Source organism: Poecilia mexicana, unplaced genomic scaffold (genome assembly GCF_051168715.1).
Source record: "Poecilia mexicana isolate PSO_F unplaced genomic scaffold, ASM5116871v1 scaffold_21, whole genome shotgun sequence".
NCBI lineage: Eukaryota > Metazoa > Chordata > Actinopteri > Cyprinodontiformes > Poeciliidae > Poecilia > Poecilia mexicana.
Genome location: NW_028263390.1, coordinates 2,732,341 through 2,748,174, shown reverse-complemented (window position 1 = coordinate 2,748,174; position 15,834 = coordinate 2,732,341). Strand labels below are relative to the sequence as shown.

Below are 15,834 nucleotides of genomic sequence, written 5' to 3'. Positions count from 1 at the left end.
AATCGTTTCAGCCCTACTCAAATCTAAACCAATATTCTCAACGTCCTGGGCAAACTCCAACTACCCAGAGCTTTCCACAACTCCAACAACTCAGCTAAGATTTTATTCACTTAATCTAAAGAGAGCATAAAGTGATAAATATCGCCTGCGCTTAGATGTGTCGCCCTTGAACTGTGAAGTTCTTGTGTTACCTGATGTAAATTGTGTGGCCTATCAAGTCTGAGCATACAGTACTATTTTATATGGACCTAAACAGATGCTGTTATCACCATGGATACAGAAATGTCATATAAAAGCTGACCTACGTGGTTTCATCTGTTCTGACAGAGAAATTTGTTTGAGAATGTAAACTAGTATTTTATCTCTACTGTTTAAACAGCGTGTGGTGGAGGGTTGCATAACAGGAACACAATGATATTGGTAAACGTAAAGACAGAGATGTGACTTGTGATAAATAAACCTAGTTGTTGCATCTCCAGTGTTCTATTGGAGTGATAAACCGTGTGAAAATTTAGAGTCAGCCCCACGCTTTTCTACTTGGCTGAGAAAATGTCTGAATCACTTTTATTCAAACTTGAGGAGTTCTAGGTTGAACATATTTACAAAGACTTTTCATTATTATTTTAAATCCTAAATATATGTCCTTTGAATATCTGCACATTATAAAATATTAGAAGTTTATAACTTTTATGAACAATATTTCTAATAAAAGGAAGAATTTTAAAGAAGGACTTCTACAAAATCGAACAATTGAATGGATGGACAGGAGTTATGAACATGGACTGAGGGAAACAATATATGTAGGAAGGAAGGAAGAAAAGAAAGCAAAACAGAAAGGATATGAGGTAGGAAGAAGAGAAAGAAGGAATGACAGAATATTATAACATATTTATCCAGATAATACTGGAATAAAACTTCACACAAAGAAATCTGGCTCAGTGCCATCTAAACGTGAAGAGGTCAAACCAAAGCAAAGTAGTAAACATCTCTGTCATCTCACAGAAGGAATTTGGGAGGCAGAGTTGGATCTCTGCAGTCTTCTTCTGGTCAGGTCATTCTCCATTTCATTCACTTCCTCTTTTAGCTTCTCCAACTTCTTCTTCTTCATTTCCAACTCGTGCCACAGTCTCTCCATTCGAGCTTTCTGATGGACCAACAGAGCTGAAAGCAGAGAGAAGGACAGCATGTTTTATCAGAGGCAGCAGCTGCAGCAAGTGTCCTGCTTTCTCCAACATGAAGAAACGAAACAGAAACATGTGGATAAAACCTCATTAAGAGTGGTTTGTTAAAAGAACTGTGGTAAGAAGTTGTCTGCCTTTGAACATGAACCATCGTAGTTAAATAGTTCTGCAGTGATTGTTCTAAAAACCACAGCTGTACCAGGATCTATTCAGGGTTCTTCTACACCTCCCAAATTTAAAAAGAATTGCTGTATCTGTTCATAGATACAGCGTTCCCACAGAGTCTCCTTATGGGTGAGAAACCAGGTGTAAAAAGTGATGTGAATGTGGGGTTGTATTGAGTAGTTAGAATCAGTAAGCATCTTACCAGCAGCACAACGCAGTCAGTCAAAATAAGAGCTCCATAACACTTTTGGCTTGGAGTGAATTTGGTCTTTAAAATGACTCAAAGTTAAGATCTTTGATCCAGTGGTAACAGTGTTTATGACTGTCTGAATTAAAGGGACAGACACGTCTGCACAGAGGTGACTCACTACAAACAGCAGGAAGGAAACTGTGGGAACTTCTGTTAAAAAACAAAACAAATGAAAGTACAAAAAGCATTGACAATGGATTTTAACATTGATGACATTAATTGTTAACATCAACAGTCCAGTCTGGTCAGGAGTTTGTTGTCTCAGATTAAGCTAATTTTGAATGCTACATTTAAGGGAGGATCTTTTAACTCCTGCTGTAAGAAAGAATTTAGCTGTTAAAAGTGGGAGGGGAGAGGGGCGGGGTTCTTTGCAGACTCGAAGTGGGCGTTTCTACAGCGCAAACACTGATTGGCTAGATCCAGAAGCAGAAATCTTACAAAAACGGACAGAAATCTGTGACTACTTCAAAAAGTTGAACAAGTTATAGAACAAGGACCCTTCATCTCTGGGACAGTCTAACATTATGTTTTACTTCATTATTTGTTGTAACCACTGATGTCAGTTTCACATTATTTCAGTAACTAAAATGATTTTGTTTTGAGGAGAAGCAGGTTTGGATATGTCGCTAATGTCAGACCAGCTAACACAATCTGCCTCCAGTGATTCTTGAGAATAGGGACAAAATGGGTTTTAATTTTCCCATATTTTTTTTTAATTATTTCTGAACCTTATGTATGCAAATATGACAAATAATGTTTAGAAAATATGAAGATGCTAAGGTACAGGCTCCCAGTTGCGAATTTTTTTTTAAAACTTACATTTTTAATCGACCTGACCCAAAACTTTGTCATCACCATCTGACAAAAATAAATCTAAAATGATTTTAAAATACCCCATTAGTGATATTTTTACTCAATTTACAGACAAATGCTTCTCAAGAAATAAAATAAATATTATTTAAAACAAAAAACAAGAAAAAGTCCATCTGATGGAGGTGACAGTGCATGACGAAGTTGACACAGAACTGAAGGTGGTGACAAACTAGTGAGTAAAATGAAAAACTTGGTACATGTGAAGTAATGCAATTCATGTAAAATACATTAAAATGAATTAGTTGCACAATTAAGTGAGATTTGACAACAATTTCACTGAAAGAGTCAGAAAAACTCTGACGGAGTTGACATCTGACGGAGTTGACGAAATGCCAAACTACCTCAATTTATATGATGTTATTCTGAAGGAGGCCATATTGTAGCTCGTCAGGTCCATGAAATCTTTACATTATACCAAAATTAAGCTTTTATTTCGCAAAATTTCATCAAAGTTTTGTAAATTGTCAGTTATGGAGTTGACACATCATGGTTGTGACAAACAACTTAGGAATAAAACAGAAGAAAAAACTAAAGAATAACTTAAGCTAACCGGAGCTAACTAGCCCTCCTAGCAAAGGAAGAGAAAAGACAACATCATGGGGTCCTCAGAAGTTCTGGTGCCCCCCAATAATGCCTGATTTTTTTACATTCTTTTCATTTCTGACGGTGTTGACAAAAACTAAGGACAAATTTCAACGGAGTTGGAAAATATCTAAAAATGATTTTTAATTCAATTTATTGATACTTTTATAATTATTTATATTAATACTTATACTTAATTGTCATAATATATAATTTTAGTATTTCTTTAATTGTTTTAAACTATAAGAATGTATTGAGTTCTGCTCCTGGACAAGGGCTTTTACAGGCATCATCCACCGACTACAATGTTTAAAATAAAAAAATATTCAGCAAAAAAAAGAAAAATATACATTGTTGTGCTCACATGACCCAGGTTAGTTTAGTTAGATATTTGAAAAAAATATATTTTGTGTATATTTTATTCAAATTTCATGCTTTATCCATAGGACCTGTTTTGTCCCTATTCTCAAGAATCACTGATCTAAGAGCTAAAAAGTCTTCTGATACCCTCGGTTACAACAGCTAGGTTGTGAAACCAAATAAATAAATTAAAGTCTGATGCCAGAGAAGTAAGCTAGCCATATTATGGGGGCAGAAAAAGTCAAACGACATCATTAATTTTGTCCAATCAGGTGTGATCCTTGAGAAAACCCTATGATGATATACTTGTCCAATTGTGTTGCGCTTCAGTTTGTTCGTCCAGTCAGCTGTGCCTCCTGAGAAATGCCTTCCTTTGGAAATGACTACTTCATCTGTAGACATACGTACTTGTTAAAAATCTGATCCAGCTTTAGATTTGAATTGTTGCTATGGTGATTTTAGGAGTTTGTGGTGGTGGGTTGTTACAATATTAGCCTACAGAATCTTTATCCTAACAAGTTAATCAAATTCTAGCAATTTCCAACTCTGTCAGCTTGATTCAATGTCAAGCTATTTCAGAAAATAGATTTAGAAACCTCCCTTCCCCCATAAAAAACTCCAAAAGATGTTCAAAGAAAAAGCAGAAAAGGCAATCGGAACAATTTGTTTTTCCAAACTGAACCAGTTTAACAGGGAGGCTACATTTCAAACAGGTTTTCACTTGCATATCAGGAAAAAGCGTTGCGCAACACCAAAAATGATATTCTGCTGCCAAACAAAGAGCGATATGATCTTGGTGACTGGTGGTAAAAACATTAGTGTTTAATTAACCGTTATGTGGTGACAGGTGTGTCCGTATCAGGTGGCTTCAAATGGGACTCAGCCAGGCGTAACGCCACCAATCGATATTCCATGTTTTGATACAAACGCATATGAAGTGTTAAGTGTGGTAGTCGCCATAGAGCAAAAGCCAAAGCCAGTGACTCACACATGATACAGTCAAAAGTCCAAAAAAGGAAAGAGCAGTGTGCTGCCACATGTTTGACTCACTCCAGGATCTGTAGTTAGGGGCTGATGGGGGCAAACAGAGCGTTTACTGTGGAGGACTCACACTGCAGTCATCACACCAGGTCTTGCTTAGAGAGCCACCTTGGCTTTCATCTGCCGTGTGGAAACGGCCATGAAGAACATGTCTCCACCACAGTACTGACAGCAAGTATACACTGTACCACTCAAGAAATACTTTTAAAGGCTATGTTTTCAAAAGAAACTTTTCTGATTATACACTATATACCTTTTAGCAACTTAAGCTTCAGGGCAGGCGTTTAAGGAGAGTTGGAAAGCACTTAGGGAGCATAAAAGAAGAGTACAAGCAATGGCATTATAATTCAAATCTTTTAGAAAAAAAACTCAAACTTTCAACCTGAACAGTAAAAGACCGTTTAAACCAGTGTTTCTCAACCCTGGTCCTCACCGCCTCCCTGTCCTGCATGTTTTAGGCATTTCCCTTCTGCCACACACCTGAATTGTATCTCTGGGTGATTAACAGGCTTCTGCAGTACTTGATGGTCATGCAATCATTTGAATCAGCTGTTCTGGAATAGAGGCACATCTAAAACATGCAGAGCAGGGGGGCAGTGAGGACCAGGGTTGAGAAACACCGTTTTAAACCAACAGTACCATAGCTAGCTGTTAGGGTAGTTCTCAAACAGGTTGGTAAACCAATACAGACAGAGTGGTCTGCCGTTGCTGGTGGTCATGTTTTACACTCGTTTTACTCTGGATGTTTAAATTAGTGCACACTTAAATAAAACATACATAGTAATCTATTAAACTGTAGGGGAGGAGCCAGCTGTTATCGTATGGTCTGCTGCTGCAGAGTGAGCGCTCTGCTGAGCTGCATTATCTCCTTCAGAGATGATTTAATGTTGGAAAAAAAACTGTGGTGGAAGTTGGCCCCCTCAAAGGTGGAGCCAAGTTCACCCACGTGTTTTTGCGAAGCTGATTGGCTGCCATGGGAGACTAAGATTTCTCAAACATGCAAAAAAGGTATGTTTTTGATGAGGGAATTGCATTATAATATGACGTAAAGGTCAAAAAAGTAAATTTTTACATAATACTACCCCTTTAAAATCTTGCCATGTGTACCAGGCACAACCAAAAAAAAAAAAAGAAACCCTGGAAAGGAAGCAGCTCAAACATTGAAGGACAATCTGAAAAAGGAAGTTAATGTCGGAAAAATTTGCTCCTCAGTTCTAACATTTTATTTTGAACACTTATGAGGGTTATTCAGCCAGGAACTGAGCCAGGGCACAAACATTTTTCTGCAGTGAGACTCAAAGCCACCTCAGCGCTGGAGAGTTGCTCACCTTGTGTGTACGCTGCATCATCAGAACCCATGCTGAGTCTGCGCGGCTCGCTTGGCCGCTCTCTGTGCGGTGACAGCGGATCAGACAGATGCAGGGGCTCCGGCTCCACAAAGTGGTGGTCCGGCGGCAGGCTGAGGAGGTTGTTGGGCTCAAAGGTCGGGGACACGACCCCAGGGGACACAGCTGGAGGTTTGTTAGGAGACACAGTGATTTTAAAGGTATATTTGGTGTTGGGCTGAGTCACTACCACGCGAGGCGAAGATGCTGTGCCTCCGCCTCCCACAGAGGGCCGACTCTTAGGCGGATGGTGGTGAATGTAGGCGGGGCCCATGCTCACTTGGCCCCCCATGGTCCTGGCCACCGAGGGCCCCTGGATCTGAGGGTTAGCTGAGATGTAGACTGTAGGAGGGTTTCTGCTGCCGCAGTCGTCGCTGGCAGAAATGTAAAACTTGGGCTGAGAGCGGGACCCCACCGAGGCCACAATGGCTTCCTCGGAGAGGGCACTAGCAGCAGTGGGTGGGCTGGCTGAGAAGTAAACAGTGGGCTGGTTGCGGCTGGAGCCGGACCCTCCAATGGACTGAGGGGTGCTGGAGACAGTAGAAGAGGAGGAAGAGGATGGGCAGACAGAGGAGGAAGAGGAGGAGGACCAGGGCCCGCCGCTCGCTCGCAGCACCGTTGTGGCGGTGGTGGAGCTGCTCCGCTGAGGAGATTCAAGTTTGATCTCAATCTGGTTCTTCCGGGGGCCGGTGGAGATATTCTGGATGTTGTACTGGCTGACGGCAGACAGGGAGGAGGGCAGGGCGGAGGAGGAGGAGGATGGGGGGCAGGAGGACACGCTGGAGGATGCCGCCACGCCACCGCTGGGGGGAATGGCAGGTGCCTGGGGGTTGGTGGGGGAACTGATGGGCATGTAGACGTGAGAGGTCCTTGAGGTGTGTGAAGAGGTGTGCTGGGGGGCAGGGCGCGGGCTGGGGGAGGGTGATGGGTGGATCTGGAAGATCTGCTGCTGGGGCTGGGAAGTAGGGCTGTACTGGGCCCGGCCACTTGGCTGCTGGCTCTGCCGGCCCGAGCCGGACTGGCTGACGTACGGCCGGATGAAGATGGAGTTGCCCTGAGGGCTGCCCAGGCCCTGCTGGGGCACGCTGTGTATGTGCAAAGAGGCGGGGGTGTTGCGGCCTGTTTGAAGGTTTGGGGCAAGCGTCACTGTGATGGGGTTGAAACGGGGGGCCTGGTGTGGCCCCACGCTCGGCCCTTTGGCTCCCAGTGTGTAGAGCCCCAGGTTCTGCGGGGGCTGCACCTTACGCGTGGGCTCCATCACACTGAAGACGTTGAGGGTGGAGGGGACCTGCACCGGGGCGGACTGCGGCTCGTGCTGGAAAAAGTCACTGCTGGGGACCTGGCCTGTCTGGAGGGGCCCGTCACTCATGCTGTGGGCCAGGGTCCGGCTGCCATTCATTCTCAGGCCGTCCCGGTCTGGGGCCACATGCACATTCTGAGACTGCAGGCCCAGGTTCAGCTGGGTCATGTGCTTCAAGTTGGGGTCCTCAGAGAAGCTGGGGCTGCTGGCGTCACTGTAAAGGTAGCCTGGACTGACCTGGGACAAGTATTTACAACAGGCATCCAGATTGTTGTTGCACTGCAGGAAGGAGAGAAGAAGTGAGAAATAAGATGTTAAATAATGGGTTGATTGTAACTGAAGATATTCATCTCCATCTCATCGTTTGTTTCTGGAGGAGGAGAGGAGGTTGGTCATGTGACAATGATAGTGGATGCAGCAAAGGATTATGGGGAGTTTAACTGAAGCAGAGAGAAAGTCAGCAGGGAGGATGTTGTTTTCATGTGTCAAAAGAGTGGATAAATAACCATAATATTAGTGAATATCGGTCATAACAGAAATATTAATACCAGCACACCTCTAAATAACTGGCATGCTGTTATATTTCAGGCGTCATGTATAAAGATTATATGTGAGGTCAGTTTGTGGACCAACAGCCACTGTAACTCTGATGGATGTTTGTAGTTACAGATGCTAGAGTTCATTATGTAGAACTCCTTGAGGATGCGAAGAGGCCACATTCATAGAGTGGGGACATAATGTGATAATGCAGAAAAAAATAGTCATTAAAATATAGTTTTTCACAACTCTAAGCAGTAGTATTGCAATTATAAGTATCGGTGTGTAGCTTTATTCAAAATCAAAACTAAACAAAAATCGAGGGACCAAGTGGAGATCAATTCTGATATGAAATCTAAAAAAACATGATTATATCTGTAGCTTTGGCCCGTCTATTTCCCCCGTGAAGTCCATCCTGCCTTCCCTCTACGTGACATTCAGCAGTAAAGATATGTATGGTTTAGTGATGTAATTTACAACTGACCTGAAACACACCACTTGATTTACTGGAATCCACAATGACTGAAAAATAATTCCGCATAATCTGTGTCTCTTTGATATATTGTGCTCTCCGGCCTGTTGGCTCCTATGGCATCAATATGAGCCAACAGGAATACAGACACAAAAACGAGCAGACAGGAACATCAGCTAAAGGCAGAGGTGTAAAAAGTGTGGCCCGGGGGCTATTTTTGGCCCTCAGAATGGTTCTGTATGACTTACAACCATAACTCACAAATGGTAGAAGTGGTTGATACAGATATGAGATGTTTTGATTTTAAAAATGGGTAAAATTTTCAGACAAATTTAAGTTGAAATGAAACATCTTAGGCACAACGGGGAGTATCTGTCTCATCAAATATATTTCTTGCTTTTTCAGAATCTTTTTACAAAATAAATAAAAAACTTTCCTTGTCTTAAAATGATCAACTTGATCATTTCGAACCATATGATGACAAGATAACTATCAGTTTAATATTTGGATACTATTATTTTTTCTAAACAACTTTCCAATCAAACATCAGTTTTTACCATCCAATAAATAACTAAGCAAATAAAATTCAATATGTTTAATTAGTATTTTGTAATACATTATTGACTTCAATACATTTTGTAACTTCATTAACTTCCTTTGTGTTTTATTTTATTTTTTTAAATTATGTGTAATTTCAAGCTTCTTTACCTCCAAAACACACTGAGAGACGACACCTTCAGGGACTTCAGGGAACTTCTGGCGCAGGTCGTGCAAAACCTGAATGTCAATCTGCTGGTTTCCCTGGGCCATTCGTATGTTGCCAGGTCAGGACCGCTTGTTAGGTCAGCAGACTGGAGCATCAGCTGTGACAGAATCCCACCCTCATCCTGAACATCTCAACTACAAGACAGAGAGAAGAAAAAAACTCAAATGGTATTTAAACCATATTAAAACGAAAGAAAAAAAAAAGATATATATATATATATATATATATATATATATATATATACACACACACACATGGCTGCAGTATGTTTACAGTTGTAGTTGAAGAAACCTTTGCATGAACAAACTGCTGAAGAGTTTTTCCATGAGCCTGTCCAAGTGGCCATCCATTTTATTAAGTCTTGGAGTTTATGAGAAGATTTCAGAGAGGCTTGATGAGAAGAGGCTGCATTCATGTCAGAGGGCCTCCTCCCCACAAAGCTCCTTAATAAAGGAGAAGCAGAGGGAGGAAACCACCTCTGACTGACTGTACAGGAAACCAGCCGCTCCAACTCCTCTTAACATCATCATTTACTTATTAAAGAAACTAGGAGGACGAACAGTAGTCTGGTATGGACATATTTTTTTGATTTCAAGTTCAACAATAAAGTTGCTCTGCAAAACAATTGGTTTCCATCAAGGTCAGGGCAGGAAAATCTGAAGCAGGCAGCGCACGATATACGAGTGAGTCGGAAAAGGAGCAAACTCAGCAGAAAACCAGGAATGAGGAGGACCATGCTGCTGTGGCTGTGCAGGCAGGGAAAGGGTGAAATGTGCGACACTAAAGCCTCCTGTCTCCAGAGGAAGCTCAGTGGTGAACCAATCCGTGTGCTGCTGGTCAGCAGCGGCTCAGAAAGCAACGCCGTCTGACCAGCGGCAAAGAGAAAGAAGCTGCTGATTCAGCTGGCTCAGGTCAGTCTGCCACAGATGTGTAAAAACAAACAGCATATACGCCAAATACATGTACGCCATATACTTACATGGCGTACATGTATTTACATCGTATTTCAATTATTTAATCTCTGGGGAGGAATGAGAGCTACAGCCCTAATCACTATATTGATACATTTTCTAGGCCTAAATCCAGAAGCAATAACTAGAAAGGATTTTCAGAGACACAAAGGAAACAATTGTTTAGTGATGCACCAGGAGATTGTTGTGGAGAACGATACTGGGCCATTTTCACCTGGACCTGCTCTAAACTGTGACTAGTGAGGAAAAAAATAAAGGTTAAAAAAATTTGATTTGGGAAAAACACAACAAAACAATCAGTAAAAATACAATTTCTAATTACGGATGCACCGATCCACTTTTCTCATTTCCAATACTGATATCTGAGGTTTAGTATCGGCTAATACAGGAAAAACAGGTAAGCCGATTTAAAATGTTTATTTCTTTTTTTTAAACACAGACAGAAATGTACTGAATTACAATTTTTTTGATAACTCTGCACTAGTACAGCACACATAAATACACCAAAGACTTCACCAACTTGGTCAACACCTAAAAACAACCATAATTTGTTCAGTTAGTGTAACAAATTACACTGACTGTGTAACTTATTTTCCAAAGTTAATGGAAAATAAATAATAAAGAAACTAACTAAAACAATAAGTTGACTACCTTGGTCAAACATGTAAAATAAACTGCAACTAGGCCTGTCGCGATAACAAATTTTGCTGGACGATTGTCTAAAAAATTATTTCGATAAACGATAATATTGTTTCAAGACCTTTTGACATTGATTTAATGGAAATGGCTAATAATGCATGCAATTTCCTGCCATAGATAGATACACTTTATTTTCAAAAGAACACATAACACTGGAACTGATAAACTGAATCAGTTCCAGTGTTAATGGATTCTCAGTCTCCATTAACAAAAAACGTACTTGAATAAAAGGCAACACTTTATTTGAAGGGGGTTGAATAAGACTAACATGACACTGTCATAAACACCCGTCATGAACATGAATAAGCCTTCATGAATGTTTATGACTGTTGTCATAAAGCGTCATTCGGCAAATTATGACACTTTTAATTCAAAATTGACATTATTCAAAATGTCTTTGTTATGACAACTTGACATTAACCAAGAAAGTGAAAATAAATACTGCATTCAACCAACAGAGTGCCAATTGTGAAGTCTGTATACTATATTGCCCTTCAGAATCCTTTGCACATTTTGTGCAAAGAATATAGAAATGACAGAGAGGAGTTGGAGCCAAATTGCTACCGGCTCAAAGACGTGACGCCCAATTTTTTTGTCCGGCTCTACTTTTTACAGTTAAAAAAAGGTTTAAACTCATAAAAAGAAACCATAAATATGTAATATATCTCCCACATAGACACTTTATTGAACCTTTCAAAAGCTGTTCTTTTTTGGCCATTTTTGGGGTCTTTGAAGGGTCAAAATGTCATGCGGTGCGACTGTCCAAACTCAATTAGTGTTTCAAAAATGTATTTAAAATTACACTAAATCTGTTCAAATGTATTTTCTTTCCTGTTTGGCATGATTTTCAAAGTCTTTTCTTCATCCTGTACCAATTTTCAAAGAATTTTTAGTTATAATTCCATTTTAACATTTAAATGAACTTTGTCCGAAAATGTCATTTAACAAAATGTCATGTGGTGCGACCAACAAGAAATTCCCATTTTTGGACTTAAATTTTGAAATCCAGTCAAAAACAGGAGGTTGAATCATCCAACAGTCTGCCAAGAATCACTGGAGACAGCAAACAGGTTTGTTTATTTTTCTTAAATTTCAGAAAAAGTGTCACTTTTAGCAGTAGGTATGTAGTTGCCATATTTGTGTGTCATGTGGTGTGACCACCAAAAAACTATTAATATTTAAATATACCTACTATTTTCTGTTTTGATTATAAATGTTATATTTGCCTTATGTTTGAAGCTAGGTTGTTTTTTTAAGGAGGCAAATTATTTGCCGGTTGATAATGACTGAACATGAAAATATCATTTGGTGCGACCAAATGTCATGTGGTGCGACCGTTGTAATGATACATTTATGTTTTTGAAAAGGAGTTTCTGTGTTTTTATTTTTGATTTCAAGACTCAAATGCAAAAGCAATACTTTGTATTATTATTTCCAGAATAGGTTTTTGTACAGTTTTATTATTGTTTTGCATTGTATTGTATGATAAAAATACAATGGAACATGTAACATTACGGGAATAGTTATAGCATGTATTTTGTCATTTATTGTTTTTATCTATTTTACTAGATTCCACTGTCATCAAACTGAGCTATGATGAAGTACCATATATGGGCCAGGTACTTCAAGATGTGAGAGAAGAAGATCAAGTCAGCACCATGCGACATGTCTGATGACAAGAACTTGGTCACATGGTCACATGCTCATCAGAACCTGAACCAGCAAAACCTCATAGAGTTCCAAGTTGAACAGCCAAGACTGGGCAAAGTTCACAAATGCCTGGTTCTAAAAACTGCCTGAAAATAAGCATTTTCCTTGGTTCACTTGGGCATTAAAGTACCCAGGAGTAGTAGTGTGCTGATCAATCGGCCACCAATGGTCCCACCGGTCCAATTGATCTGGTAAAATGGTTCCATTTTTCCAGATCACATGGTGTCATTTATACCTAGAGCCAAAAATTAACAGTCAATCCATGTGATCAGTAATGGTGATTGGCAGTGATCGGCCCTCATGGGTGATCAGAATCGGCAGGAAAAAACTTAATCGGAGCGTCTCTACCCAAGAGTAATATGATGGTTTTTAAGTTCATTAAATTTTTCCGTTTTGAAACCATTACTTATCATACATGGTTCTGTTTAAAATGGTTAAACTTAAACTGAATTATTATATTTCCATTAATGTACTTACATTTGGGAGATTGAAAATGTCTTTTCAGTTTTTTTTATATAAAATTAGGAAATTAAAGCAGTCTCCTTTACATTCTGATTTAATGAGGGATATGTTTGAAAGGTTTACTACAAAGTTGATTATTGCATTAATTTTTAGGCAAATTAAATTGGTGTGTTCTATTTGTGTTATTTTGTAATGTACTGTAACTGAATGTAATTCTATTTTCATGTATTAAAAGGATTTTGACCAGTTTCCTGGACTACGTTTATTGTATAAATCATGTGGTGCGACCATAAGTCATGTGGTGCGACCGATTAAAAAAGTACATTTATTGAATTCAAAATGGAATATCTAGTATCTGGAGCATAAAAATTAACCACTAATACAGTATCCTGAAGTGACTGGTACTTATTTATTTTTTTAACACATTTTGATGAAATGGTGAAGAAAAATATTGGTCAAATCAATTACAAATGGAACTTGGCAGGTTTTTTGGGGGTGAAAACTGTCATAATTGCCAGAAAAATAAAAAGAAATTTAAAAACTTTGTTTCTAAAAACCTTAAATAAATGGAAACTTATAAAACAAATGTTTAGTACATCATGGAAAATACCTTATTTTTAGATGAATCACGGTCGCACCACATGACATTTTTAAAGACCACAACCAAATCATATTGATAAAAAACCCTTGAAAAGGTCTAATTTGAATGTGAAATTATGATTTCTGTATGCACAACATTTCAAATATTCTAGTAATTGAAATGGATATAAATATTTTTAACATTTTTAATTTAGCTCTGTGGAAATCCTTATATGTCAATGACCCTACCGCAGTTGATAAACCCGGTAACTTTTCAGCTGTTCTTCGTTAAGGTGACATAAATAGGTTAGAATGATTTTCATTCAGTCAGGACTTTACGCTGACTCTAGCCACATGCATCACAGGTAGATTCTAGTAAAGCATTGATTAATGCCTGATTTTAAAATTACAAGTCCAGTTAACTGAACTTGAAGTCATTATTTTGTGCCCATGTGGCTGGACACCACACGGCATGATCGAACCCAGTCGAACCGTTATACGTAGGATTTCTGTCGGCTAATGTGTGGTCTTAGGTTTAGGAAATGGGCCGACAATCGACCGACAACTCGTGTCGTGTGCGCTGGACATTACACTAAGGAAATGAGGAAGGAAGGGTCAGTGGAGAGCACCAGAGCTGAGCCTTTTTTTATTCAGTGGCATCAACAGAAAGAAAAGAAAAAAAGGCAGGAAGAGACGATAAAGCTGATAATTAAAATAAGGTCGATAGGTTTAATTTATCGTGCGATTAATTGATTTATCGTTTATCGCGACAGGCCTAACTGCAACAAATCTTTCAAATGGTTCCGAAAGTGAAATTAGGAATTCTAAATATAATTTAAAATAAATGATAAAGCTCAGAGCACAAAGCATAGAATTAGACAAAATAGATATTTCTGTATGGCAGAGGTTCCCAAACTGTGGGGCGCGCCCCCTAGGGGGGGCGCCGTGTCATTGTAGGGGGGGCGCGGGAAGCCGTCTGGATGAAAAAAACAAAACAAAACATGAACACTGTATGCGCTGGGTTTTTACCTTAGAATGGCCAACTCTCTGTTATAACTATGTCAATTTGATACAGTAGGGGCTTCCACACTTCTCATATTTGTGTCCTCTGTCACTTTTATCATGTTGTAACCTGTTTTTCCGAGCTGCCTTTAAACGCAACATGAGCGCTACGACGCTCGTGCTGGGTTTCCACCTGTGAAGGAGAACTGCTGCTGCTGTGTGGAGCTACATAGGTTTGTGTTAGAATCACGGCAACAAACCAGCAAAACGCAAAGAACTTTTCACAGTTTTTCCCTCCAAACTAACCGACTGAGTTGAGTAAAGCTGTTGGATGAAGGTAATGTTAGCTAAAAGATGACTAGCTAATATCAATACAGAACCTTAAGCTTGTTAACAAGTAGCTTGTAGGCTACCGATGTTGGTGTCTTATTTTCAGCTACGTACATTCACTTTGCCCCCAAAAAAGTCGATACCCCCCCCCCACCCGTTGTTTCAACCAGACAGCCATTAGTAATCCATCGGGGGGGCGCAGAAAATGTTTGGAAACCACTGGGGGGCGCAGAAGTAAAAGTTTGGGAACCACTGCTGTATGGATTGGGCACATTGTCACAATACCTGAATTTTTTCAATATCTGGACTGCTCCAGATATTAAAATCAGGTCGATGCATCACTATACTCAAGTGCTGCCATGTCCTTCTTCTTTAAATCTTCTTCCAATAGCAACAACTTACACAAAGTTATTTTCAGTATCAACTTGTACCAATGTTTCTTACATTGGTAATGGAACAACTTGACCCAGAGCTGACTTGTGCAGATAACATGAAGGCGTTGCTACAACGTTTCTAGTTTGATCATTTTAAGCTGTCAAACTCTGCATTTGTTTGATGGAACATGCTAGCTTATAGAAGTCTCCAAGTGAAGGTGATGGTCTAAATTATCTAGAAGACTACTTTGAGACTAATGTTTATAATGAGCTTTGATCACATTAGTTGCAGATATAAAATCCAGCTCCAAATTTTTTTATTTCAAATGGATCACATCTAAAGCTTCAAAGTTAAAGAAGAGTTGGTGAAAACCAAAGTTCAGCAATGTAACCTTCATGGAAACAGAGCAAAGTGAGCTTTGCTGCTCTCAGGAAATAAACTGTACGCATATCTGGAAGCCAGCCCAAACAACCACAACTTTTTAAGACTGTACAGTTCCGCAGCGCTGCACCAGTTATGCCTCAAATTCTTCACAGATCCTAATAGAAAATCCCAACTCAGAGGGAAATGATCTGGCTGCATGACGCAGAATTAAATTCACTTCTTCAACCACCACAGGGTTAAGCGATGAGAACCAGAGAAGTCTGATGTGGAGCAGAGCTGTCTCTAAGCGCTTCAAGTGCATGATGGCCATGTTTTCAGTCTTGTCACACTTTTTCTCCTAACCGCACATTTTCAAATCAGCCTCCTGTGGGAGGTTCAAACATGCCAATCAAAACATTGTGACACAAGAA

General features: G+C 39.7%; 1 protein-coding gene across 3 annotated transcripts in view; it reads right to left on the bottom strand.

Annotated features, from left to right (window-relative positions):
• The window catches only part of tab2 (TGF-beta activated kinase 1 (MAP3K7) binding protein 2), a 55,985-nt gene that overhangs the window by 6,497 nt on the left and 33,654 nt on the right, over positions 1–15,834 (bottom strand). For all 3 annotated transcript variants that reach the window (XM_014968606.2, XM_014968605.2, XM_014968607.2), the window contains exons 2-4: positions 8,855–9,046; positions 5,781–7,416; positions 1,001–1,161 (exon numbers count right to left, since the gene is read on the bottom strand). In XM_014968606.2, the coding sequence (XP_014824092.2) occupies positions 1,001–1,161; positions 5,781–7,416; positions 8,855–8,956 (1,899 nt within the window). In that variant the 5' untranslated portion in view covers positions 8,957–9,046. The remainder of the gene's footprint in view (positions 1–1,000; positions 1,162–5,780; positions 7,417–8,854; positions 9,047–15,834) is intronic.